The 25,060-nt window shown below is 65.5% G+C and overlaps 3 protein-coding genes across 19 annotated transcripts in view; 2 read left to right on the forward strand and 1 right to left on the reverse strand.

The window, feature by feature from the left end:
* RTEL1 (regulator of telomere elongation helicase 1) overlaps positions 1–15,946 on the forward strand; it is a 30,621-nt gene extending 14,675 nt beyond the window's left edge. For 5 of the 15 annotated variants that reach the window (XM_060285785.2, XM_060285784.2, XM_060285782.2 and 2 more), the window contains 26 exons: positions 1,837–1,875; positions 1,948–2,026; positions 2,895–2,992; positions 3,488–3,543; positions 6,903–6,974; positions 7,091–7,172; positions 8,121–8,253; positions 8,371–8,484; positions 8,560–8,600; positions 8,737–8,822; positions 8,950–9,027; positions 9,291–9,435; positions 9,892–10,013; positions 10,074–10,210; positions 10,365–10,488; positions 10,579–10,726; positions 10,873–11,033; positions 11,619–11,747; positions 13,042–13,240; positions 13,375–13,563; positions 14,134–14,250; positions 14,417–14,647; positions 14,736–14,873; positions 15,000–15,137; positions 15,227–15,330; positions 15,468–15,946. In XM_060285785.2, the coding sequence (XP_060141768.1) occupies positions 1,837–1,875; positions 1,948–2,026; positions 2,895–2,992; positions 3,488–3,543; positions 6,903–6,974; positions 7,091–7,172; positions 8,121–8,253; positions 8,371–8,484; positions 8,560–8,600; positions 8,737–8,822; positions 8,950–9,027; positions 9,291–9,435; positions 9,892–10,013; positions 10,074–10,210; positions 10,365–10,488; positions 10,579–10,726; positions 10,873–11,033; positions 11,619–11,747; positions 13,042–13,240; positions 13,375–13,563; positions 14,134–14,250; positions 14,417–14,647; positions 14,736–14,873; positions 15,000–15,137; positions 15,227–15,330; positions 15,468–15,548 (3,041 nt within the window). In that variant the 3' untranslated portion in view covers positions 15,549–15,946. Of the gene's footprint in view, positions 1–1,836; positions 1,876–1,947; positions 2,027–2,894; positions 2,993–3,487; positions 3,544–6,902; positions 6,975–7,090; positions 7,173–8,120; positions 8,254–8,370; positions 8,485–8,559; positions 8,601–8,736; positions 8,823–8,949; positions 9,028–9,290; positions 9,436–9,866; positions 10,014–10,073; positions 10,211–10,364; positions 10,489–10,578; positions 10,727–10,872; positions 11,034–11,618; positions 11,748–13,041; positions 13,241–13,374; positions 13,564–14,133; positions 14,251–14,416; positions 14,648–14,735; positions 14,874–14,999; positions 15,138–15,226; positions 15,331–15,467 lie in introns of all 15 variants that reach the window. The other 10 variants (XM_060285786.2, XM_060285790.2, XM_060285788.2 and 7 more) reach the window with 10 other exon arrangements.
* A 211-nt stretch (positions 15,947–16,157) lies between these two features.
* Positions 16,158–17,822, forward strand: TNFRSF6B (TNF receptor superfamily member 6b). The gene is made up of 3 exons (XM_030841560.3): positions 16,158–16,686; positions 16,777–16,980; positions 17,397–17,822. Exons 1-3 carry the CDS (start codon positions 16,290–16,292, stop codon positions 17,684–17,686), a joined length of 891 nt encoding a protein of 296 aa, XP_030697420.1. The 5' UTR covers positions 16,158–16,289; the 3' UTR covers positions 17,687–17,822.
* Positions 17,823–18,550: 728 nt separating this feature from the next.
* ARFRP1 (ARF related protein 1) lies at positions 18,551–25,039 on the reverse strand. 3 transcript variants are annotated; one of them, XM_030841561.2, is made up of 8 exons: positions 24,894–25,039; positions 24,320–24,418; positions 23,965–24,052; positions 23,675–23,757; positions 20,536–20,617; positions 20,288–20,358; positions 19,669–19,769; positions 18,551–19,600 (listed from the first exon to the last, which is right to left on the reverse strand). In XM_030841561.2, exons 2-8 carry the CDS (start codon positions 24,410–24,412, stop codon positions 19,513–19,515), a joined length of 606 nt encoding a protein of 201 aa, XP_030697421.1. In that variant the 5' UTR covers positions 24,413–24,418; positions 24,894–25,039; the 3' UTR covers positions 18,551–19,512. The 3 variants fall into 3 exon arrangements, 2 of the variants coding, with proteins under 2 accessions (XP_030697421.1, XP_030697422.1); XR_004036129.2 differs by having other exon boundaries at positions 19,563–19,600; positions 20,288–20,353; XM_030841562.2 differs by lacking the exon at positions 19,669–19,769 and having other exon boundaries at positions 20,288–20,353.
* Positions 25,040–25,060: the final 21 nt, after the last annotated feature.

A 25,060-nucleotide genomic window follows, 5' to 3' on the forward strand; every position in this document is an offset into this window, starting at 1 on the left:
TACTTAACTTGTTTGATCCTAGAACCCACAGACAGTTGTTTGAGAATTGCCAGCCCACCCACGATAAATGAACATCTACTCACTAGGTTTAATGCTTGTTCACGTCCTTTTCGTCATTGGTCTGCGACCACAGAGTGAAAACGCTCATTCAGAGACTCCTTGGGTGGTTTCTTTCCGCTTCACTGGGGTCATATTATTCATTTTAAGCTCATTTGTAATGTTTATATTTCATTTCATACTCCATTTTTTTGCCGTTTATGTTGATCTTATTTATTTATTTTTGGCTGTGTTGGGTCTCCGTTGCACGTGGGCTTTTCTCTAGTTGTGGCGAGTGGACTACTCTTCATTGCGGTACACGGGCTTCTCATTGCAGTGGCTTCTCTTGTTGTGGAGCACTGGCTCTAGGCGCACGGGCTGCAGTAGTTGTGGCACGTGGGCTCAGTAGTTCTGGCACACGGGCTTAGTTGCTCTGCGGCATGTGGGATCTTCCCAGACCAGGGCTCGAACCCGTGCCCCCTGCATTGGCAGGTGGATTCTTAACCACTGCAGCACCACCAGGGAAGTCCCAGCAGGTGGATTCCTTTTTTTTTTTTTTTTAAAGAAGGTGTTGGGAGTAGGAGTTTATTTATTTATTTGTTTTTGCTGTGTTGGGTCTTCGTTTCTGTGCGAGGGCTTTCTCTAGTTGTGGCAAGCGGGGGCCACTCTTCATCTCAGTGCGCGGCCCTCTCACTGTCACGGCCTCTCTTGTTGTGGAGCACAGGCTCCAGACGCGCAGGCTCAGTAGTTGTGGTTCACGGGCCCAGTTGCTCCGCGGCATGTGGGATCCTCCCAGACCAGGGCTTGAACCCGTGTCCCCTGCATTAGCAGGCGGACTCTCAACCACTGCACCACCAGGGAAGCCCTCCTTTGCCTTGTCCAGGACAGTTTCTCAGACCTCCCTTGGTGGTTTGGAGGAGGACTGCTCTGACGTTGTGTAGAATGCCCCTTCATTGGGGTTTGGATTTGTGTGACGTTTCTCCCCTGGACGTACAGGGGTGTGGGATTTGGGGAGGAAGGGCTCAGATGCGCAGGGCCCGCCTCATTGTATCTCATCCAGGTCCCTGCAGTTAACTCCGCATGACTTATGACCTTGATTGCCAGCTGAAATCGGCTTTGTCAGGGGCTCCAAGTTACTCGTTCCCCTCCTTTCCACACTGTTCTCTTTGGACGGAGGTCACTCTGCACAGCCCACACCTAAGGAGTGGCGTTATTCACCCAGGTGTCAATCTCCATGACCCTGCGTTAGGCGGCTGCTTCTTAGAAGTAACACCAACAGCACAAGCACCCAGAGAAAAAATAGATAAACAGGACTTAACAAAATCAAAAACGTTTGTGCGTCAGAGGACACCATCAAGAAAGCAAAGACATCCCACAGAACAGGAAGAATTTTTTGCAAATAACATATCTGATAAAGGATTTGTATCTAAAATAGGGAGGAAACCTTTTAACGACTCAACAAAAAGACAACCCAACCCAATTGAAAAATGGGCGAAAGATATGAATAGACGCTTCTTGAGAGGCACACAGATGGCCAGTGTGCACGTGGAAAACGGAGCCCATTGGTCACCAGGAAAACGTAGCTCAGAACCATGTCCATGTGCATAGCCACAGGGTCTCTCTGAAGGTGACCGCCCCCCTCAGCTCAGGCTGCTGCTTCCAGGTCAAGTTCCAGCCGTGTGGGTTTCAGAGCCTCTTCTGTCAGTGTCTTGCCCTCCACACCAGCATCCTGGCTCCTTAGGACGGGGTGGTGGAATTAGAAGGATGCAGACTTGTGCATTTGCGCTTTCCTTTGCCCAGGGCTGAACTTGGAGCTGGAGGACCTCGCGAAGCTGAAGAGTAGGTGCCCCTCCCCCCACCTGCCGTGGCCTGCCCCCCACAGCCCTGCCCTGAGAGCCTCTAACCCCACAGCGATCCTGCTTCGTCTGGAGGGGGCCATCGACGCCGTGGAGCTGCCTGGAGGTGACGGCGGCGTCACCAAGCCTGGGAGGTGAGAGACCTAGCAGGCGGCTGTGCTGGGCTCTGTCCCTCTGCAGCATTCCACCCCATGTGGCCTGGAATGTCACTGGGTCAAAATCCAGAGAGTCTTTCCGTCTTGGAGGTCCGGGAGGGTTTGGTTATTGAGAGTGTCGGCACCGCCACCCTCTTCTCTGGTTCACCTCTCTGTCTGCACTGCAGTTGCCTTTTAGAACGAGGCACCTGCCTCCGTGCCACCTTCTGTTAGGACGAAAAGTCACCTGGAACGTCTGAACGTCCCACAGGCCTCCGAGCCGCAGGGTTTGTTCCCCATGGGATGGTGGCCTGGGGCAGGTGTCACTCTCCTCGGTGCACCACTGCCAGCTGCGCTGGGACCCAGGCCCAGGTCTGTCGAGGCAGGCAATGTTCTGGAGCGCTGGGCTGCCTGCCTTGTCCCTGAGCCCCATCTGCTCCGCTCTGCTCAGGCCCTCACAGGGCCCGGTTGCTTCCCAGATGGCCCTGACGCCTCCCTGGCTCCCACACCCACAGGGCTTCCTCTGCAGCTTCCACTGCCCACCCTCCCTCCCGACTCTCCAGAACTGCCTTTTGGGTGCCCTGCCCAGAGCCACCACCTCAGGGAGGCCCTGATGACCTCCTCCTGGCACCCATGCGGAGCCCGAGCCCCGAGCCCAGGCCTTGTTCTGGGTACGCCGGGTTCCTGCAGGCCACTGTCCTCCCCACTGAGGCTCCTGAGGGGAGAGGCCTTTCACCTCCAGGTTTGGGCCTCCCCGGAGGCCCAGAGCTTGTTTCTGGGTGAAGGAAACTTAAAATGCTTTTGGCTGTTAGGTTCCCAAAGTGCAGCCTCATCTCCTGCCAGGCCTGAGCTGCCTCTTTCCTCGTAGCTACATCTTTGAGCTGTTTGCCGAAGCCCAGATCACGTTTCACACCAAGGGCTGCATCCTTGACTCCCTGGACCAGATCATCCAACACCTGGCAGGACGTGAGTCCCCGGCCACCGTGTGCCCTGTGGCTGACTCCTTACTCAAGGGCGCAGCCTGACAGGAATTTGGCCCATGGAACTGCCTTTCTGATTCGGATGTTGAGATCTTAGCATGTTTGGTGGCGTGTGTCCTGTAAAGAGCGGTCTTCCCTGTTCAGCCCCTTTTAGGAAAGAGCGGTGAGGGGCGTGGGTGGGGCAGTGAGCTGTGGGCCCCACCACCCTCTCCCCCAAACCTCCTGCGCTCTGTTTCTGCCCAGAGGGCTTCCATGGGCCCGCTTTCCAGAGGCTGTGCCACGGAGCCCTCTGGTCTGACCGGGGGCGCCCAGCCTTGCCAGGCTCCTGGGCTCTGGGCAGCCCCAGCCTTATCTGGCTGCAGAGCCGCGCTTGTCCCACTGACCCGCGGGAGACCCACTGGGAAGACAGGGAGAGCTGCCCTCTGAGGGCCCCTCAGCTGGAGAGAGCCCAGTGGACGGTCAGCACCCGCTGCCCCTACAGGTGCCGGGCTGTTCACCAACACGGCAGGGCTGCAGAAGCTGGCAGACATCATCCAGGTGGGGACCGCCGCCACGAGGATGTGGTACCTCCTTTCCTTTCCCGGTGGAAGCTGGCGGGGCTTCCTTCTGCAGAGCTGCGGTAGATTCTAGACGCGGGGAAGGACGAGGCTCCCCCAGCACACGCTTCAAGTCCGCGCTGCAGGGCTGGTTTCCTCTCGCCCCAGCACCGCCGCAGGCCTTGAGGGCGGGGCCCGGCGGGGGCGGGGCGCCTAGGGTGAGAGTCTGGCAGGTCCCTCCAGTTTTCAGACAGGCCCAGCGGCTCCTGCCCAGCCAGCTGCCGCCTGTTCTCCAGTTTCTCGCTGACACAGCGTTTCAGGGGAAAGTTAATGCAGAAGCCCGTACTGGAGTGGGGGGCGTGGACTCTGTCCCCCAGCCCCTGTTGCGTTGCTGGGCCAGCCTCGCCCAGAGGGTGTTGAGACGAGGGGTGAGTGTGTCCCGTCGACGCCCACTAGGTGGGGCCTGGGGCTGGTGTTTGGAGTCAGTGGGTGGTCTGCAGGTCCTCTGGGCCAGGCCGGCCTCAATCTGGGCTTTGGGATCCGCTTGGGGGTAGGGGCAGCCTCCAGGGCTCACCGAGCCCCTCCTCTGCCACGTGCAGACCCCACTTTCCCCAGGCCAGGCGACCAGGGGAGCTGTCACACGCCTCAGGGCCTCTGGATGTGACCACTTCCTGCCCCTGACGTGCCGTCCCGTGTGTCCAGCTGTCCTCCTCGGGCCCAGCTGAGCCGCTTCCTCAGCTCAAGTGGACAGACCAGGGCCTGCCTTCCTTTGGCTGCGTGGCTGCCCAGCTGGCCGCTGAGGGCCAGTCTGAAGGTTCCGGGCACTCCAGCCCCTCCTGCGCCTCGCGGGGCCTCCTCGCTGGGCCTTTCTGCAGAGGCCCCTCGGCGGCTCTTGGTCCTGGGGAAACCGGGGCACCCGAGGCCCCGTGTGGCACGTGCGTGGCTGCGCACGCTGCACGGGGTTACAGTGGGGTGCGCCTGGCTGCAGACAGGCTCAGTGGGCTCGAGGCCCTGGGTGACCTGCCCTGCAGCGCGTCACTCTGTCGCCCCCTCCTTGTCTCTCCCCACCCCTCGCGGTGCTTCCACGGCTACACGACACCTTCCACACTGCCCGCCAGGCCTGCGGTCGGCCTGCGCAGGGCGGCATCCCCGGGGCCCCTGACCGCACTCACAGGTGCTCATCATGATGGGATGTGGGGTGAGCACCTGCTGGGTCACACTTCCTCCAGCTGGAGGGGACATGACAGGCTGGTGAGCGAGTATGGCCCGTAGGCAGCTTGGGCAGCAGAGGAAGCTGAGTCACCCGCCAGGGGCTGCTTAGAGCAGCTGCTAAGGGAAATTCCAACCCAATGGGGTTAGTGGTGTTCGGGTTCCAGAGAGTATGGAGCAGGGAGGGACCGTGCAGGCCCGGAAGCGAGGGTGCGCCGCCCTGCCGGCCTGTTCAGCTGCAGGGACCCTTGAGGAGGGCGGGAGGATGGGCAGAGGGCGCCACAGAGGGAGGGACCGCCTGGAAGGGACAGGGCCTCCAGGGCAGGGCCGGGGCGCCACAGCTGGGGCTCGGGACTCCCTGGAGACCCAGCAGTACTGGTGGGTCACCGCCCGGGGGGCAGAGGCCTGGGACGCTCGCTGCCCCGGCCGGAAGTGATGGAAGGAGGGGGGCAGAGCCCAGGCTTGCAGGATGCCACGCTAGAATGTTCCTTCTTCTCCGTGACCCCGGCTGCTCTTCCAGCCCCATCCCCGCCTCACAGTTGGGACGGAGCCCCCAGGGTGGAGTGCAGAGCCAGCCGTGGGCAGGCAGCAGAGCCCAAGCCGGGGAGGGGGGCTGCAGCGGGCTCCCCCAGGGCTACAGCTGCACCCGTGCCTGCCACCTCCTCCCCGCCGCCCACCCGTGTCTGGCACTCGGACACAGGGCAGCCACACCGCTGTCTGCAACTCCTGGCCATCCCTTGAGATGTGAGGGCCGCTCTGGGGCCACAGTGCAGGGGTTTGCAGGGGAAGCCATGGCCCCAGAGTGGCCTCACCAGGCGGTGTGGCCTCCACTCCGGGATCAGGTCCAGTGTGTGTGGTTCCGCCCTTGCAGGCGGACACTTTGGTGAATCGCGAGGCCAGGTGTTTTGCCGTCTGGACGAGGAAAGTGGTTCTCGAAGCTCCTCTCGCCCTTGGAACTTACTCCTCACAGGCTGCACTGTACCCGCAGGCCGTGCTTCTGGGCCCTCACGTGCAGGGCCATGGGGTGCCCGCTGCTCCTCCCGGCCATGCGCCCACATCCCCTGGGCCTGGCAGGAGTTTGCTGAGAACAGGCTGCTGATCCGGGCTTCCAAGGCCTTTCCTGTTTGTAGGAAGATTTGGTGGGTGAGGCTCCTGCCCATGGGTGCTGGTGGTGCCGGTCTTCTCTGTTTTCACGGACACCGGGTAGAAGTCGTGGCCTCAGCCTCAGCCTCTAACCCAGCAGAAGGCGCCTGGGAGTGACGTGAAGACACGGGGCTGTGGAACACGCCGTCCCTCCTGAACGTGTCTTGGCCTTGTTTCTACCAGCCGAGTGTCAGAGTCAGAGTGTTCCCTTTCTGTGAGGAGCCTCTTGGGCTTTGGCCGGGATGCCTTGGACTTTCGGGTTATTGTGGGGAGAGCCGGGGCTCTGTTCTCCAGGGCGACCTCACAGACTGTTCCGGAGGAGGTGACGTCTGTCTCTTGCTTTATCTCCAGTGTTACATACTTTTTGTTGCTGTTGTGAAAGGGGTCTTTTTAACTCACTGGTGCTTGTGTGCAAGAAAAGTGTTGACTTTTATTTGTTGGTCTTGTGTGAAGCTATCTTACTAAGTTTTCAGTTCTAAAAGTTTGTTGTTTGGTTTTCTGGATTTTCTAAGTAGATGGGCCTGTTGTTTGTAACGGCTAGTGTGTTGTATCTTCTGCCCCCATATTTATCTCTCTTGTGGTTTTTTCTTGGCTCGTTGCATTGGCTAAGAGTACAATTCTGCTTATTGTACTTAGGGATTAATTTCATCCTATTACTTCTCCATGTAAACGGGGTTCCTTTCCCCTATCCCCTGACCCATCCCTAGGGGAGAGTGGAGAGGGCGGGCTGCTGACCTGGACTCGGTCCCCGTGACAGCCTTGGACTGGCTGCCGAGGAGGGGCCTGCAGGGCGGCTGTGTCTCTAGTGCGCGGGGCCCCTGAGGGGAGGGGACAGGCAGCTCTGGCTCCTTAGCCTGGGGTCCTGCCCCAGGGACGCTGTTGGCTTGGAAGCAGGGGCAGGTGGTGGCTGTGTCCTGAGTGTCCATCTGTCCTGTGTGGGAGGGACTCAGCAGGAGTGGCAGCCTCTAATGCGTCCTGCTGACTTTTTCCCTCATCTCTGCTGTTCAGATCGTGTTTGGCGTGGACCCTGCTGAAGGTGGCCCCAGTGCCGTGGTGGGGCCGGGGTGTCAGTCCTACAAGGTGGGTCTGCTTCCTGGATGGGGAGCTCCCAGGCCGCGGTGTCACAAGGTGGGGCTGCCTCCAGGATGGGGGCTCCCGAGTGGGGCCTAGGACACCTATCCATTCCACCTCTCCAGGTGCACATCCACCCTGATGCTGGTCACCGGAGGACGGCTCAGCGGTCAGATGCCTGGAACGCCACGGCAGCCAGAAAGCAAGGTACGGCACCTCAGGTGGCTGCGACATGCTCCCCCTGGGGCGGTGCCCCGTCCAGCTATGGGCTCCCGGCCGCCTGTCGGTCCAGCCTTCTCCAGGTGATTCCCCACCTGCCCTCTAAGAGTCAGAGCTGTCAAAGTGAGAGACCTCCAAGGGCCCGGCGGCCCGGGGCCTGCCTGGAGTTTCCACGGGGGTTGGCCCTCAGACCCCCGCTGGACAGAGAAGCCAGAGCGCCCCGAGACCGGGCTCCTGGCTCCCCAGTGTCCTCCATGGTCACTCCTGTCCTTGCTGGTGCAGGGCTGGCCCAGGACACTGTGGACTCAGAGCCGCGCTTCCATCCTCCCCACTGAGGGGCAGGTCCCATCCCAGAAGTTGGAAAGGCTTCTCTGGTCCCAGAAAGTGGTTTGCTCTTTTGTGGGAAGTGTCCCTGCTGACCTGTGACGTGGTCTTGACCCGAGAGTCACAGTTTGAGCATCCGCTTGTGCTATTCCATCTCCTGTTTCCGGAGCCACTGGGAGCGCATGGGAGGGCTGGCGTGTCTGCCTGCAGGCCGTGCTCTGGCATCCTCCCTGGCTGGGCAGGACGTGTGTAGGAGGTCACCCCTGGCTTCCTGCCTCCAGGGGCTGTGGGCCTCTGCCCCTCCCTCTTCTGCAGTCCCACCCGGAGTACAGGCACGGGGAGGCCGGCTCCTCACTGAGCCACAAGGACATCTAGGGCTGGGGTAGGCTGACCTCTCTGGAAGTGACTTCAGCGTCCCCCTCCCCCGGCGCCAGGATGCTGGTGGGCTTCTCTGGTCTGCTTCCTGCTCCTGGGACCCCGCGGGAGGGCGGGCAGGACCCCCGGGGAAGACTTGTGCACCTGGGCCCCAGGGCCCAGCACCGCCTTGGGGGACACACGATGGCTGCTGGGCAGGCGGCTTGGGCCTCACACACGTGCCCCCGCCCCCCGCAGGGAAGGTGCTGAGCTACTGGTGCTTCAGCCCTGGCCACAGCATGCGTGAGCTGGTCCACCAGGGCGTCCGTACCCTCATCCTCACCAGCGGCACACTGGCCCCCGTGTCCTCCTTCACCCAGGAGATGCAGATGTAAGTGCTGACCCTTGGCCCCCCCCGGGGGGGCTCCCGAAGCCAGCCCCCCGCCCTGGGCTGCCGGGGTGCTGGGGGTTCAGGATCTCACAGGGGCCACCCCCTGCCTCCCTCCAGCCCTTTCCCAGTCTGCCTGGAGAACCCACACGTCATCGACAAGCACCAGATCTGGGTGGGGATTGTCCCTAAAGGCCCCGACGGAGCCCAGCTGAGCTCCGCCTTTGACAAACGGTAAGGGGCCTGGCGGGTGAGGCGGGTGGCCGAGTGCCAGGCCCCTCATGGCAACAGCCCCCCGGTTCCTTGCAGGTTCTCTGACGAGTGCTTGTCGTCCCTGGGGAAGGCACTGGGTGAGTGCCCATGCTGTCCATTCCTGGGCCCCTGCCCTGTTGCGAGGTCGCCTGCCCCCGCTCCACTCCCTGTCCTGCCTGGTCTTCCTGGGGCTGGAGGGGTCCTCTGCTGCTGAGCTGGCCACGGTGCTTGCAGGCAACATCGCCCGTGTGGTCCCGCATGGGCTCCTGGTCTTCTTCCCTTCCTACCCCGTCATGGAGAAAAGCCTGGAGTTCTGGCGGGTGAGTCCCTCCTTGCAGTGTCTTCTGGGGGCGGGAGGGAGCCCCAAACAGCCAAGGGTCTGGCAGGGCTGGGCCGCGTGTCTTTGAGAAGGCGTGACGGGCATTCCCTCTCTGCCTCCTCCCGTAGGCCCACGACTTTGCCAGGAAGCTGGAGGCCCTGAAGCCCCTGTTCGTGGAACCGAGGACCAAAGGAGGCTTCTCTGAGGTCTGGGTCACCGGGGCTCCCTCCCCCTGGCAGCCCCAGGGTGTGTGTGGCCAAGACCCTGCTGGCCTTTTAGGAAGTTTGGGCTTGGGGACGATGGCAGCAGGTCTGCGCCCACCCCCCAGCCCCGGGGCCCCTGGGTGTTCTGGGCACGGCAGGCAGGCACTGGGTGCTGGCTCCGGGTCAGCCTGGGAGCCCATGCCACAAAGGTGCTGCTGCAGCCCTGCTGGCCTGCCTCCTGGCTCGGACGGTGCTTCGTCTTGCAGGGTGATTTCTGGGGTCTTGCTCAAGGAGGCGAGGGGCCAGGCCGGGCTGACCAGCCTCCCCTTCCAGGTGATGGAGGCTTTCTACACGAGAGTCACCGCCCCCGGGTCCAGTGGGGCCACCTTCCTGGCTGTGTGCCGGGGGAAGGTGAGGCCTCTGAGGTCCAGGTCCCACACACCTGGCTCCTTATCCCCGCCTGGAACCTGTGCCTGAGGGGGGCCGCACCGTGGGCAGGAGAGGCTGGTCACCTCCCTCAGGCCCCACGTCCAGCAGACACAGGAGGGTGTGGCCCTGCTGGTCCTGTAGGGCCGGCCCTCGGGTCCTAGGCTGGGCATTGGGGCCCACGCATGGGCAGTGGGCAGGTGGGCCGGAGGAGGTGCTGAGAAAAAGAAGTTGGTTGTGGGGTTCTGGGAGCGGCGGGCCCCAGGCGCAGCCTGGTTCGAAGTTGGAGGCCCCTCCCACCCTGCCCATCCTGGGGGCCGCGGGGCTGTGAGGGCCCAGGCATGGGTGGGCCCTTAGGGAAGGTCTTGGGCTTGAGTGGAGGCAGATGGGGGAAAAGAGTGCCCGCTGCCTCCCAGGCCAGCGAGGGGCTGGACTTCGCAGATGCGAATGGCCGTGGAGTGATCGTCACGGGCCTCCCGTACCCGCCCCGCATGGACCCCCGGGTGGTCCTCAAGATGCAGTTCCTGGATGAGATGAAGGGCCAGAATGGGGCCCGGGACCAGGTGAGAGGCTGTGCGGCTGAGGGTGGGCAGGTGGTGCTCAAGCCCCCGTGGCTGAGGCAGCCCCCCGCCCTGGCCCTGCAGTTCCTCTCCGGGCACGACTGGTACCGGCAGCAGGCATCCAGGGCTGTGAACCAGGCCATTGGGCGGGTGATCCGGCATCGCCATGACTACGGGGCTGTCTTCCTCTGCGACCACAGGTGCAGGCCCGCCCTCCCCCCACCCCCTCCCCGGGGTGCTCTCGGGCCAGAGCCCTTGCCCCCGGACACCGGCTCTTCCCTCTGGTGAGTCTGCCAGGGAGCTGGGCTCCGGGGCAGGCGGGGCTCCCGGGCTGACGGCCCCACCGCCCTGCAGGTTCAGCTCCGCGGACGCCAGAGCCCAGCTGCCCTCCTGGGTGCGTCCCCACGTCAAGGTGTACGACAGCTTCGGCCACGTCATCCGAGATGTGGCCCAGTTCTTCCGCGTCGCTCAGAGAACCGTGAGTCTTAGCGCTAGCTGGCTGTACCCTCGTGTCCCGCCCAGGGGAAGGAGCAGGGCGGGACCTCCACAACCTCCTGTGAACATCTAGATGCCCATGCTGGCCCCCCGAGCTGCTGCTCCGAGTCTGGGCGAAGGAGAAGGCACTGCCTCGGTGGCCGTGTCACCCGGCCCCCTCCGCACCAGGAAGGCCACAAGTCTGGATGTGCACGTCCCTAGCCTGAGGCGCAGACACACGGGTGCGTGTGGCTGGGCGACACGGCCGGTTGGGGCCCCACAGGGTGGAGGGCGAGGCGCCTCCCGCAGGCTGGTGGCACGCTGGGGCCGACGACTAGAGTGCCCAGCAGACGGTGGTGGACTTCGTCACCCACGCGTGCTCCCGCAGGCTTGCTGGTCGCCGGGGACGCCGAGGGCAGCCTTTGTGTGGAGTACCAGCAGGAAGCCGTCCAGGCCCGGCGGAGGCCCGTGGGGCTGTTGGCCGCCCTGGAACACAGCGAGCAGCTGGCCGAGGGGCCTGGGGACGAGGCCCTGCCCGCGGAGGAGGAGGTGCGGGGGCCGGGCTCCCTGGGGGGGGACACGGATGGCTCGGCCCACCTGGGCTCAGGCACCACCGTGCTCACCCCTGCACACCTGCTGGTCGGGAGGGCAGGGGGGTTTCAGCAGATGCGTGGTGGTGCTGTGTGCATGCCCCGCCCCAGCACAGCCCCCAGCCCTCAGCTGGGCCCCCAACACACCCCCGTGCTGGACATGGTCCGCTCACTTCCCGCTCCTGCTGTGCCCGAGCCTGACCCTTTCTGGGAGCCTGAGCTGCGGGCAGGACCTTCTGCCCTGGGGCCTTTGTCCAGAAGCCCATAATTCCCCAGCTGACCTGAAGCTCCCCACTTCCCGCCGGGCGTCAGTGCCCGCCCCCTGCTGTCCCGCCCTCTAGGCCCAGGGCGCAGCTGCCCCACTCGTGTTTCTCGTCCCTTCCCGCCGGTGCCCTTCAGTTACTGCCACGCTGCTGCCCGGGACCTGCTCTCACACTTGGTTCCCTGCAAGGGGCCGAGGGTACTTCTCCCGCCCTGCCGCCCAGGGCAGTGTCAGGGCTTCAGGGCCCTGAGGGCCTGTGGGACACACCTGTGTCGCCCTCAGGCCCCCCGCCACTCCACCCCGTGGGGCCCTCGTGAGAAGAGGCCAGCGGAGGAGCAGCGTGGCAGGCGGAGGAAGGTCAGGCTGGTCGGCGGCCCGGTATGTGGACGACCTGCAGACGGCGGAAGTTTGGTGGGTGCCTCAGCCGGTGTGGCTCAGGGTGGTGTGAGGTGTGAGCGGGCCAAACCTGCCCAGTGGCCTGACTCAGCTGTCCCCGCTGGGGGACAGGTTCTGCAGGCGCTCTGCAGGTGTGCCGGCTGGAGCCGGGGCCCAGGGGAGGGGGCAGCCGGGCCTGAGGGTGGGTGCAGGGGTGGAGGGAGGGCAGCAGACCCAGGGCCCGCACCAACCCCACCACCGGTGTTTGGCTGGATTCACTTCCTCACAGACGAGCTGCTTGTTCTGCGGATCCCGCTGTCACCCTCCACCCGCCAGGCTCATGCTGTGCCAGGGCCTGGCCTGCTCTGATCCCGTCCCTCTTCTGCTTTGATATTTTACTGTGAGAACATCTCACCTCCACTCAGCTCTCAGAACCAGCACGGGGTTCCCATGAGCCCTTTGCTGCAGTGCCACCGCCTGCCTCACGTCTACTCCCCCTTACTGGGGTCCCTGGGCAGTGCGCCCCCCTCAGGGCAGACCCTCCACACTTTGGAGTCCTGCACACCTGGCAGATTTGGGCCTTTCGTCTTGTGTTGCTTTTTGGTGGGGTGGTCGGGTCCACGCAGGCCCGTGGGCTCCATCCACAGAAGGTGCTGTCTTCCCAGCTGGGCAGGAGCCAGGCCTGGCCCTTTGGCAGGTCTGGTGTGGGGCCTGCAGCCGGGCTGGCTCCCCTGGCCCAGGTCAGGCTGGGCTGTTGGCACGAACTTGGCTGGTGAGGTGCCTGCGTGTGAGGCACGTGGCGTTCCCAGCCTCGGATGAAAGCAGTTAAGAGCAGCTGAGTTACATCCTAGAAGCTCCGGAAAGCCCCGAATGCCAGTGCCTCTGTCCGCCACCCTTGGCTTCTGGGAAGAACCAGGTGGTGCCCGGGGGACTGGCACTGAGGAAGTGGCTTAGGTGCCAGGGGCCTGGGCCTCTGAGGGCCGAGCTGGGGGGCAGCCTGGGAGCCTGGAGGGTCCTTTTCGAGGGTCCGGGATCAGGGCTGGGGTGTGCAGCACAAATAGGGCACGGGGCTGTTTGAAGTCCTGGCGTGTTGAGAAGTGTCCCCTGCCGTGGGCACCGGGACCTCAGCAGAGGAGGCACCGCCAGCCTGCACTCTGCCTCTGCGGTGCTCAGCGGGCCTGGCCATCTAAGCTGAAGCTAGCCGGGGGGTCCCCTGCCAGCTGGGCCAGGCCAGCTAAGCATCCTCCCCAGCAGCCCCCGACGGCAGCTCGCTGCCCCCGCAGATGGGGAGCGTTGGCGCCTCCTGACGGGCACCGGCTGTGTGTCGCAGGAGGGGCCAGAAGCCGGCGCGGACACAGGCAGGGCCAAGCTGTTCATGGCAGCCGTGAAGCAGGCGCTGAGCCAGGCCAGCTTCGACACCTTTACCCGGGCCCTGCGGGAGTACAAGAGCACCGATGACCTCGCGGCCCTGGCCGCTCACCTTGGCCCCCTCTTTGCCGAGGACCCCAAGAAGCACAGCCTGCTCCGAGGTGCCTTGGCCAGTAGAGGCTGCCCACTGGAGGGTCCCAGCCTGGGGGCCACCAGGGTCCCCGGTTGACCTGCAGAGGTGTCGGTGGGGACCCCGTGTGGTGGCTGCAGGCCCAGACCCCGCCCCTCCCCGCAGGCTTCTATCAGTTCGTGCGGCCCCACCACAAGCAGCAGTTTGAGGAGGTCTGCTGCCAACTGACGGGCCGAGGCTGCAGCTCCCGGCCCGAGCATGGCCTTCCCTGGAGGCAGGGAGCACGACCGGCCCTGGACCCCAGCGGTGAGGCGGGCCCTGCCTGGGTGGGACCCTCAAACTCAGACCCTGAGGGTAGGTGGCACCTGGCCCTTGGAGTGGGTCTTCATGTGGCCCAGCCTCCCTGTTCCTGAGGCTGACAGATCCGTGCGGGGGGCCCCACTTTGGGGAGGTGTGGGCCCCCAGAACACACATGGCCCGGGCCTCCGAGGAGGACCTGCGCCTGGGGAGTCGTGTATGCACAGGGGTCCTGGAGCCCCGTCCACCCCCGTCTCTACCTGGAGTGGGCCCTGCACGTCTAGAGCCTGGGAGTTGCTGTCCCCATTTATTAAGGAAGAGCCCATCTCTGGATGAGACTTCCCCAAGGACGAGAATCACGGGGCCCCTGGGGTTGGAGATTCCTGCCTAAGTCACCCTTCTGCTCCCTTCTGGACTGGGGTGTCTTTGTGCCTGCCCCCCACTTTCCTGCCCCCCGTTTAAGGCAGGGGAGGAGGCCTGCCTGCTCCCTCCTGTCGGGGGCCTCCAGCGGTTGTCTGAGGAGAGTTTGAGGCCCGGTCTCCCCTTGGACAGACCCGTCCCCTCCCTGGTCATGCTCTGGACCCTCAGGGACCAGCTGGGCGCCTCCTTGTCTCCGTGTTTCTTCAGGAAGGAGGGAGCCTGACCCCAAGCTGACCGTGTCCCAGGGTGCAGCCAGGCAGCTGGACCCCTGCGAACACCTGAACCAGGGCCGGCCCCACCTGGCCTCCGGGCTGCTCCCTGCAGGTACCTGGTCCCTGAAGAGGCTTTGGACCAGAGCCAGGAGCAGAGGGAAGACCCTGGCGGGGAGGAGTCTCCTGGGAGCCGCTGTGGTTCTGTGCCCCCAGAGCAGGGGAGGCCAATGTGATTTGCTGGGAAGCTGGTGGACTGAGATGTGTTACCTTCCCACCAGGAGACCTCAGCCGCCGGCCTCCTGAGGGGTCCGGAGCCCCCGGAGCAAAGAAGCACCCGCCCGCTGTGAGTGCCTACCTGGCAGATGCCCACCGGGCCCTGGGGGCCACAGGCTACAGCCAGCTCCTGGCGGCGCTGACCACTTACAAGCAGGATGACGACTTCGAGAAGGTGGTGGCTGTGGTGGCCTCACTCACCACCGCCAAGCCTGAGGACCTGACCCTGCTGCAGAGCAAGTGGCCCGCGTGGGGGGCGGGTGGGGGCGGGCAGTGGGGTGGGCGGCAGGGCCACGCCTGAGCGATGCTCCGCGCTCCCAGCAGGGTTCGGCATGTTCGTGCGCCCTCACCACAAGCAGCGCTTCCGGCAGACGTGTGTGGACCTGGGCACCCAGGCTCCAGGACCCTGGGAGGGGAGCCCTGCTGCGCCTTCTGACCTCGTCTGTGAGGCTCGCGGGACAGGTAGGGCCGCCTGCCTGGTGCTCCTGCCGCCCTGTTGCCACAGCCCCCCTCAGCCCTGGCAGGGTGGGCAGGTGGGCAGCAGGGAAGTGCCAGGCACCCCTCGGACTCGCTCCCTCCTGTTTCCAGGCCCCTCACTGCCAGAGAAACCCCCCGGGAAGACCCAGAGCAAGAGCTTCTCCTTCCTTACGCAGAGGCCGGCTCGGGGGGCGGGGGCTCCCAGCCGGCCCCCCAGTGCCCCCTGCGGGCAGGCACAGTCCGAGTGGGGTAGGTCTCGTGGGAGGGGCTGCAGGGACCATTGGGAGTGGGGGCCCAGCCCGAGCAGGCCTGTGGCGCTCACGTCAGCCCCCTTGCAGTGGGCTTGGTGTGTCCTGGCTGCAGGGCGGAGGACGTGGTCCCCTTCCAGTGCCCCTCCTGCGACTTCCACTGCTGCCGGGCCTGTTGGCGACAGCACCTCCAGGTCGGCAGCCAGACCCTGTGGACCCGGCCCTGTCCCCTGTGGACGTGGCCTGCTGGGCGTTGCCCCACATGGTGGGCTGAGGGGCTGGGGTGGGCAGTGGGGTCTGGGAAGGTGTGTCCAGCGCCTTCTCTCCACAGGTCTCTAGGACGTGCCCGGCCTGCCATGCTGCCACCAGAAAGCAGAGCCTCACGCAGGTCTTCTGGCCGGAGCCCCAGTGAACGTTGAGACCCTCTGGGCGCTGCAGGGTCTGCGGAGGCTGAGGCCGCCCCTGCCTGGGGCGCAGCCTGGACACTTGCTTGTCGGCTGTGGGTGGGCCAGGCCTGATACCAGAAACCCCTTGGCCGAGAGCGCACCTGACGGGGAGGCCAGTCCAGTGTCCGTGGGGAGCCCCCTGAGACGGCTGCAGGATCTGGGCCCCCTGTGAGAGGCCCCGAGGCCACCTTGGGGTCTGGGGTGGGTCCACTGGAAGGTGCTTCCCCAGAACTTCCCTGACCGCCAGCCTGTGGGTGGAGCCCCAGCAGGAAGGAGGGGAGCCCTGCACCTTCTGTCCCGGGGACCTTCCAGGGACCTGCTTGTTCCTCAGGGGCCAGGGTTCTAATAAAGCTGCCGGCACTGCTGGGAAGCGGTCTGTGTGGCCCGGCCTCGGTGGTGGGGTGGGGGAGCCTGGAAGGAAGGAGGCGCCTGGGCAGCCTCCCTCGCACCTGGTTTGTTCAGAGCAGGAGCCGCTACCCCCTCCACCCGCCGGTTGCCAGGCCTGGTAACGGGGTCAGGAGCTGCTCGTGGTGCTGGTGGCCTGCACGGGACCGCCCTGGCACTGGGCTCTGCGGAGGGAGAGGTCAAAGCCTGGGCCCCCAGGTGGCCGACCGCTCCCCTCAGGCGGGGCGGGGCTCCGCGGGGGCGTGGCCAAGCCAGCCCTTATAGGACGCGGCCCCGGAGGCCGCTGCCACTCCAGCGAGACCATGAGGCCCCTGCTGTGGCCGCTACCGGCCCTGCTGCTGGCGCTTGCGGCGCGGGGGACGGCGGCGGGCGCGCCGACCTACCCGAGGCGGGACGCGGAGACGGGGGAGTGGCTGGCGTGCGACAAGTGCCCCCCGGGCACCTTCGTGCAGCGACCTTGCGGCCGGGACAACCCCACGACGTGCGGCGCGTGCCCGCCGCGCCACTACACGCAGTTCTGGAACTACCTGGAGCGCTGCCGATACTGCAACGTCATCTGCGGGGAGCGCGAGGAGGAGGCGCGGCCGTGCGGGGCCACCCACAACCGCGCCTGCCGCTGTCGCCCCGGCTTCTTCGCGCACGCCGGCTTCTGCCTGGAGCACGAGCCCTGCCCGCCCGGCGCAGGCGTGGTCGCCCCCGGTGGGTGCAGGGCGGGGCCGCGGCGCCGGGCCCTCCGCCGAACGGAGCCAACTCGGCTCTCCTGACGCCGGCCTCCGCGTTCGTCCTCAGGCACCTCCAGCCAGAACACGCAGTGCCAACCGTGCTCCCCGGGCACCTTCTCCGCCAGCAGCTCGAGCTCGGAGCGGTGCCAGCCCCACCGCAACTGCACGGCCCTGGGCCTGGCCGTCAACGTGCCGGGCTCCCCGTTCCACGATGCCCTGTGCACCAAATGCACGGGCTTCCCGCTCGGCTCGCTGGAGCCGGGGGCACCGGGTGAGCGGGACGGGGGGCGCGGAGGCCTCGATGGGCTCCTGGGAAGGGCTTCCGGAAGTGCGGTGGGGACAGCCTAGGGGATGCCGTTGGCTGAGGGCGTCAGCGCTGGCGGGTGATGCCGTTTCCCGCCGACCTGGGGAAGCAGGCTCCGAGGGCTTAAACGGCTTGCGGGAGGGAACGGCAGCGAACGTGGCGGGTCCCCTTCACGTCGCATCCCACCCCCGGCATCGGCCCACGAGCCCCGCCTCCTTGCCGGCCGAGTTTCCCGCGGTCGCCCCGGCTCCTCCAGCACGGCTCCCGCCTCATCCACTCGTTAGTGCGCGGGGATCCCTCGGTCCTGTCCCTCCGCAACGCGGAGGGACGCTCACGGCGCGGTGGCAGCTGGTCGGGTACGCCCTCGCCCCTCTCTCCCGCAGGGACCGAGGAGTGCCAGCGCGCCGTGGTCGACTTCGTAGCTTTCCAGGACATCTCTCCCAGGAGGCTCCAGCGGCTGCAGCAGGCGCTTGCGGGCCCCAGGGCGCGGAGTCCGCCGCCGCCGCAAAGGGAGGACCGCGCGGCGCTGCGGCGGAGGCTGTGGCTGCAGCTCACGGAGCTCCGAGAGGCGCGGCCCGGGACGCTGGGGGCGCGGCTGCTGCGGGCGCTGCGCGCGGCCAGGTTGTGCGGGCTGGAGCGCAGCGTCCGCGAGCGTTTCCTCCGCACGCGCTGAGCACTCTCCCCGTTATTTATTCGCTCCCGGCCCGAGCCCCCCGCATGGGCGGCCCGCAAGTCGCGCACCTAAGGAAGCTTTGGACCCGGCTCCTGTGGCGTTAAATTTATTTTTCATAAAGCCGATTGGCAAACGAGTGTGGTGTCCGGCCAGCGCGCAGTGGGCACATCTCGCAGGGGACACACCTGGGCAGGCTGCCCGGGCGCGGCCTGCTGCCTTCCCCCCCCTCCCCACCCCGACTGGGACGGACCCTCGATGGGGGAAGGGTTGTGGGAGACGGGGACAGCGGGTGGCAGCCGTCCCCAGGCCTCACTGCGTGATCCTCCCCACCCCAGTTGTGCTCTCAGTGGTTAGGATGGTGTGGAGGGAGGGTTGCCCAGTCCCTGGGCTCTCACCGTGGAACAGAAGCCAGCCCGTGTGTCCTGGGGCACCAGGAGAAGTGTCCCCCTCGTTACCCCTCCTTTGGGCTCCACCCTCAAAGCAGGGGATTTCCCAGCAAGGGACCGGCCAAGACCTCCCGGTAGGACAGCGTGTCTCACTCGCTTTCTGGGAAATGTCGGTTTTCCCTTCTGGGGCAGGTTTGGATGACGGCTTGACTCACCAATCCAGGGGAACTCCCAGTCCTGGCCTGGCAGCCCCCTGCCAGCCCCGGAACCCCCTGCCTGACCCCCAGGAAGGGCCCCAGGGGAGGCAGAGTCACAGCCCCCCACTCCCCCATGACTCATCACCTGCAGCTGGTCCCCAGCCCCAGCCCTGACTCATCCCTTTCCCAGCATCTCCTCCTGGGCCCCATCGGGGAGAGCAGCTGGGACTGTGACCCTCAGACACGAAGCCACCAGGCCTCTGGAGGAACAGTGGACAGGAGCCACTCCAACTGTCTTTATTTCACCCACAGCTAGGCTCATGGGGGGTTGGCAGCTCCTGCAGGGGCCGTGTGGGAGGGTCCTGAGGACCAGTCTCGCCTGGAGGGCCTCTGCTCCTGGACACAGGCCTGGAAAGGGCTTTCTAGATGGCTCACCCCAGCCCTGAGGGGGACCCCGCCCTTCACTGCCAGCTGGAAGCGCAGGCCCAGCACACCACCAGCCCACCCCAGAGGTGGTAACTGTGGTCATCCTAGGTGGGTGGCAGGCAGGCTTGCGGGGGATGGGGGGGTGGGGTGATGCCCACTCCCAGCACAACCGCCTAGCTTTACCGTCCTTGCTGGGGATCAAAACAAGGTGGCTGGGCCAGTGGAGGGGGCACACAGCCTCCCAGGCAGGTCTCCCCTGCCCTGTCCTGAGGCTGCATCAGGACAGGGACGGAGGCAAGCCCAGGTCTTCCTGAAGCTGACACCAGCCCCCCGGTCCGCCTCCAGGATCAGAGGGAACAGAGGCTGAGGACAGCCATGGCCCCCCGGCCCCCTCTGTGGGCACGATGTAGCCCTGGTCACTGTGAAAGGCCCCACACCTCTGGAAAAACCCAGTTCCAAGCAGCTGCCCCACAAGGCCCCACGAGGGTCCAGGCCGGCAGGCCTGCTGGAGCAGCAGCTCCAAAGGGAGTGGTGGCCTGCCAAGGCCTCACCCCGGGACCCCAAAACTGGGCCTTGGGGGCGGGGCCCAGGCCCGATGTGAGGGTCTGGTGGGGTCCCTGCCACCCCAGCTCCCCTCGGCAGAAGAAGCCTCCGGATGCCTACGCTTTTCTGGATACAGAGAAAAGTTTGTCTTAGAAGAAAAACAAAGCAAGTAGAACCACCCCAAGGCAAAGCCAACCCAGCCCCCGGGGGGATCAGCGGCGGAATCAGCAGGAGCTCTTCAGGACGAGCGGCAGGCGCCCTGGGCCGGCTGCGCCTATGTGATGTCCCGCTGCCGCGGCGGCCGGTGCACGTTCCGCACGACGCACTTCACCATCCACTCGATGCCCTCGCGCACCCCCTTACTGTGGAGACAGTGGGTGTGAGGCGGGGCCAGCCGTGGCCCCCGGCGCCCAGGGCAAGCCCCACTCACCCCGTGAGGGCCGAGCAGGCCTGGGTCAGGCAGTCGCGCCTGCCGATCTTGGAGGCGCAGTCGCTGAACACAGTCTTGATGTCGGGGATGGAGAGGCAAGTCTGGGGGAGGCGAGGCTGCGAGGATCAGGCTCAGGCCCGGCCCCAGGGCAGCTCCTAGAGCTGCAGGGGGCACCCCGGGGCTACTCCGTCCAGGAGGAGTCCTGCCTGGCGAGCCACCTCAGGGGAGCAGGTGTCAGGGAAGGTCTACAGGGAAGCAGTGCTCAGGGCCCCCTCCATGCGGATGGCTCTGCACCACCAGTGGTCAGTGGTCCCAGGGGATGAGGCCAGCACAGCTGCTGTGCTCAAGGGCAGCAGACAGGTCAGGGTCAGGGCTGACTCCCACCCTGGTCCCTCTGCATCTTCTTTCCAGAGCTTTCTTTCACCTGGGTCTGCCCAGCAGGAGGCTCCCACTGGCAGCACTGCGGCCAGAAGCCTGGCGGGGGGGGGGGGGGGGGGGGGGGGGCGGCGGCTCTGCCCCCAGGGCAGCCATGCCCTGGTGTCTGAGGAAGGCAGCAGCCCTCCCCTGGGAGAGGCGCCCTGTCCCCCGGGAGTGGGGCCCACTGGGCCCAGGGGCTCACCTCAATGTCCTGCTTGTTGGCCAGCACCAGGATGGGGACACCGTCCAGCGCCTCGCTTGTGACCATCTTCTCTGGGGCGAGCAGAGAGGAGGCAGTGAGCGCCCTTTGTCCGCCTCTGCCCAGAGGTCCCCAGGCCCTCACGGACCCCCTAGAGGCGTGGACGCACTCAGCGGGGCCCTCCTGACCTGGCGCCCTCCCCCTCCCCCACCCAGCCCAGCTCTGGAGGCAGCCTGGCCAGCCGCACACACCGAATGCTCGCTTGGACTCGGACAGCCGCTCCTCATCCGTGGAGTCGATGACGTAGATGACGCCATGGCACTCCGCGTAGTACTGGGCGGGAGCAGAACGGGGTGCTGAGCCGCGGGCACCCGGCCACCTTGAGGCAGCCCCCAGCTGGAAGACCCTTCTGGGGTGCTTCCTGGGGGTGGGGAGGGAGGGCAGAGTGGAGAGGCGCCCCAGACCCCCCGGGCCGGGGTGGCCACCTCCCTCACCCACTTGCCGGGTGCTGTGCTCCGAACACCGCTTCAGCCTCCGCTCTTAGGACCCACCCACACCTGCTGGCCTGACGGCAGCCGGAGGAGGAAGGCTGGGGCTTGGGGTCTCAGCAGGCCTGGGGGTGGGGGCAGCGGCGGCTTGCCGTCGGGAAGCCACGGAAAGCCCGCCGAGGGGCGAGTCCGGAACATTCACAGCAGCTCTGCCCCCTGCGCGGGACAGAACCAACACCTGAGCCAGCGCCAGCGAGCTCGGAGCTCTGCAGGCTGGACCGGGGCCGGGAGGGTGGCTGGCCCTGGGTTCCCTCCCAGCAGCGGCCACACAGGAGCCACCCCGACACTTAAAACCACCAGAGCCCGGGGTATGGGGAGAGCTATGGGGGGTGAACGGCAGCACCCCTGGGAAAGGACAGACACACGAAACAGGCCTGGCAAGTCAGCCTTTTGTTCCGCTCAGAAAAGAGTACAGAAATGCCCACACTGGCGGAGCGGGTGACGCCCCCACGCGCACTCCAGCTCCTGCCCAGCGTGATCCCAAGAACCGGGAACACGCACATGTCCCACAGGGCATGACGCCAACTTGTCCCCGCCCCCCCAGTACAAGTCAAGCCTTTGTACCTGCACTCGCTACAGAGAAGGAAGCCCGACACGGGTGGCCTCTGGGTCTGCAGACCACACGTCCTACACCCGGGGCCTCTCTGGCCAGCCTGCTGGGTGACGCAGGGCCAGGAGCTGCGGCCCAACCGTGGAGGCCTCCAAGGCAGGAGGGGACAGCGTGGGGTTTGCAGCGAGTCAGTGTGGGAATCACTGCTCTGCCCCTGGGGCCCCTGTGGTGGCAGGGGACTTCAACCCATGTGCAACCGGGCCCCGGCAGACGGGCCCAGGTCCACCGCCACGCCCTCGGGCGTCGCGTGACGGCCAGGCAGCAGCGGCAGGGATAGGGGCGGCACCCCTGGGGCTTAGCGTGAGCCCAACCTGGAGGGCAAGGGGCTGCCCTGAGCCCGCGGCAACCGCCGTGCCCAGACCCTGATGGTGGTGTCACCTGTGGCCTCGCGCTGGAGGGCTCTCGGCTGTGGCCTGGAGGGACAGAGGCCAGAAGTCACCCCTGTGGCAGGGCGCCAGGGGGTCTGCTTGGTCCACAGACCTGGCCTGAGGCTGGCACGCGCACAGACCCGTGGGCAGCAGCGTGCGGCACGAGCGGAGGTGTGGGTGGACGGACAGTAGTGGACACGCGAGTGAAGACCCGCCGGACCGTGCCGCATGGCACGGGGGTGGGGGGCAGGCCCCACGACAGCGGCTCAGATCCAGAGCGGGAGCAGAAGCCCCACTTTCCACCCCTCCTGGTGACTCAGAGCTGGGGTTAGGGGTGTGGTCACCTCCATGCTACCTGCTCACAGGGGCCAGCAGGGCGCCCACCCTGGCAGGGGCACCTGACGCCGTAGGCAAGCGGCAGGGCACCCACTCCACCTGAGTCACAGAGCACGCGAGCAGCCCAGGGTCCCTCCGAGACGGCAGGCTCAGCGATCGGGGCTCAGCCCCTCGTGATGAGGCAACGAGGCCACGCCACCAACAGACGTGGAAGCTGGTGGGGGGATGGGGGGGCACGACCAACCCAGTTTCCCCTCAGGAGAAGCCAGTCCCCAACCAGAGGCGTGTGTGTGCAGGTGCACCTGTCACCGGCCGTGGCCTGGCTGCCGTGACAAGCAGTGCACCCAGTGCAGATCCCCTTGTTGGCTCCTGCAAGACCCATTCTGACCCATAAAGAGCCATCTGACCATGTCACAGCCACCCAGGGCAGCCCACCGTGGTGACCTGCCACAGGGATGGAGTCCCAGCCAGCTTGGCCCGACATGGGGCAGCATCTGAGATGACCCCACCCCTGCCCAGGCCTGCATCCCCCCCCATACACTTGCACCCCAACCTCTGCCGCAGCATCTGCCCCCGAGACCCTTGCCTATGACAGAATATCAGGACCTGTCTCACACTCCCCGCGTTGAGTCTAGAGTTTGCACAGACAGCCCCTAGCTTGGGTCTGCCTTGGTCCAACTTAAATGGCCACAGGAGGTCTGTCAGTGACCTTCTGGCCGCAGGATGGAACCTGTCCTCTTGGCTGGAGGTCAGGACGAGGGGGACACTTTGGGAGGAAAAAGGAAAAAGTGACCAGGTACGTGCTGCTGGGGTCAAACCAGAAATCAAGACCAGGGCATGCGAGCCACCGGCAAGTGCTGGGATGGGCACATTTGCCCCCAGAATCAGGGTGAGCTTGTCTGAGCTTGTCAGAGTGCCCCTGGCACTAGGCTGTACCAAAGCCGCCACGTCAATCCATTGGGAGAGGGCTGAGGGAAGAGGCTTGTCCTGCCCTGTTCTCTGCTGGACCCCGGTGCCTGGCACAGGCTGAGCTGAACACCGACTCCAGTCTCGAGGTCTCAGAAACGCTTCAAACCTACCTCGAAAGAGGAGACACGTGCTGTGGGCCGTGGAGGACACCCTCCCCTGATGGGGAAGGGGCCACCATGGAGGACAGGCCCTAAGCTAGGACTGAGGGAGGACCCAGTAGGGGAGACTCAGGCCCCGGTGCTGCACCTGAGCACCAAACAGGCGTTGCGTCTCCCCCAGGTCTGCTCCTCTACCATTCTTCATCTCGTCCCGTTCTGATCAGCAACAAAATCTCTAAGCCAAAAGGAACCGAGTTTGTCTCTGCTCTTGGGGGGAGTGACTTGGGAACTGGGATGGAGGCGAGCCTCAGGAACCAAGTGGGTGACGGAAGCCGCCAACAGCAAGAAAAGAAGGAGAGTCCCAGGCCTTCTGAGGAAAGGCAGGAAGAGACCACGGTGCCAACTAGAGAGATGGCACGACAGGCAGGCCAGGGAGTCGATGTGGCATCCGCCCACCTTACCTTGTCCCACAGAGACTGCAGCTCCTCCTGCCCCCCTAAGTCCCAGAACATGAGGCGGGCCTTTCCAAAGTCCACAGTGCCGACTGGGAAGAAAAGGAGACAGGTGAGGCTGTGGCCTTGGTCCCTGACACACGGGCTCCCAGCCCTCCCGGGAGGACCAGGCGGTGCCGGCGCTCCGCGATGCTGGGGCCAGTGGGAGCCGGAGCAGTGGCCTCACCCTCGGCCTCCGTACACTGCAGCATCCTCAGGGTTCTGCCCCCCAAACCCACAGCCGTAAAGGACCTCCTTACTGTTTAGGCCCACAGTGGTAGTGATTTTGGACAGACTCATCCCCTTGTAGTTCTTGTTGAACCGGGTCTTTGACTGCTCCAAGAAGGTCTAAAGGGAGAGACAGAAAGAGGGGTGACGTGAGAACTGGGAGACTTCTCATGGCTGCTTCACAAATACCCCTACTTGGGCCTATTCCTCTAAACTGAAACAAAACAAAACAACGTTTTGCTTTTAAAGCAGCTAGCGGTAACTGTCCCATGGTCTTAAGCGGAGTTCGGATCCTGTATGGGTACAGAACATGCAGCTAAAAGCATAAAACCAACAGGACCATGGGGCAGCGGGGGAGTAGGGGTGTTGACACGGGACCGCACGTACCGTCTTCCCGGCGTTGTCCAGACCCAAGATCAGAATGCAGTACTCATCCTTCTGGAACATGTACTTGTACAGGCCTGACAGCAGCGTGTACATCCTGCCCTGGGAACCCGAGATCGGTCACGGGCGAACCGGCCCGCACCACGCCTCCCCAGCGCCCCTCAACGGGCAGAGGGTCTGTCTGTCCGCTTGACCGCTCAGAGCTGGAGCCCTGAGCTGGGCTCCTCCTGACCCGCCTCCCCTCAGCCCGGCACTGCCTCCGCAACTGCTCCCGCCTTGGCCCGGAGCTCCCGGCGCCCTCGCTCCCACTCCCGGCCCGGCCAGGGAGCTCCGCTCGCAGGCAAAAGGCGGCCCGTCCCGCCCCGCTTCACCCCGAGCGCGGCCCTCGCTCCCCAGCCCGGGCTCCCCTCGGGCTTCGCTCCGCTCGGGTCTCCCCGCGAGCCGCCCGCCTCGCACCCGGCCCGCCGCGGGCGCCTCTCAGAGGCGGGGCGCATGGGTGCGGGTGGAGGGCGGCGCGGACAGACTGCGGACCGGCCGCCGGGCCCGGGCCCAGATCCGCTCGCCCTACTCGACTTACTTGCGCCCGCCCGGCCGGGCCGCGGAGCCGGGGAGCCGAAGAGCCGGCGGAACCGCAGCGCGCCTGGCCCTCTGACCCCACGCTGACCCCGCGCTGACCCCGCGTGGCGCCCGACGGGACGCCGGCTGGCCACCCGGGGAGGGGCGGAGCCGTCCCGGCGGCCCCCG

Source organism: Globicephala melas, chromosome 15, assembly GCF_963455315.2.
Source record: "Globicephala melas chromosome 15, mGloMel1.2, whole genome shotgun sequence".
Taxonomy (NCBI): domain Eukaryota; kingdom Metazoa; phylum Chordata; class Mammalia; order Artiodactyla; family Delphinidae; genus Globicephala; species Globicephala melas.

What these genes read in the sequence shown, in the direction of transcription:
- TNFRSF6B (XM_030841560.3), top strand. Translation starts at nt 16,290, where the DNA reads ATGAGGCCCCTGCTGTGGCCGCTACCGGCCCTGCTGCTGGCGCTTGCG. An exon ending in CGCAGGCGTGGTCGCCCCCG is followed by an intron (nt 16,687 to 16,776) that starts GTGGGTGCAGGG and finishes GTTCGTCCTCAG; the next exon opens with GCACCTCCAGCCAGAACACG. An exon ending in GCTGGAGCCGGGGGCACCGG is followed by an intron (nt 16,981 to 17,396) that starts GTGAGCGGGACG and finishes TCTCTCCCGCAG; the next exon opens with GGACCGAGGAGTGCCAGCGC.
- ARFRP1 (XM_030841561.2), bottom strand. Translation starts at nt 24,412, where the DNA reads ATGTACACGCTGCTGTCAGGCCTGTACAAGTACATGTTCCAGAAGGAT. An exon ending in TGGACAACGCCGGGAAGACG is followed by an intron (nt 24,053 to 24,319) that starts GTACGTGCGGTC and finishes CTCTCCCTTTAG; the next exon opens with ACCTTCTTGGAGCAGTCAAA. An exon ending in CGAGTCCAAGCGAGCATTCG is followed by an intron (nt 20,359 to 20,535) that starts GTGTGTGCGGCT and finishes TGCTCGCCCCAG; the next exon opens with AGAAGATGGTCACAAGCGAG.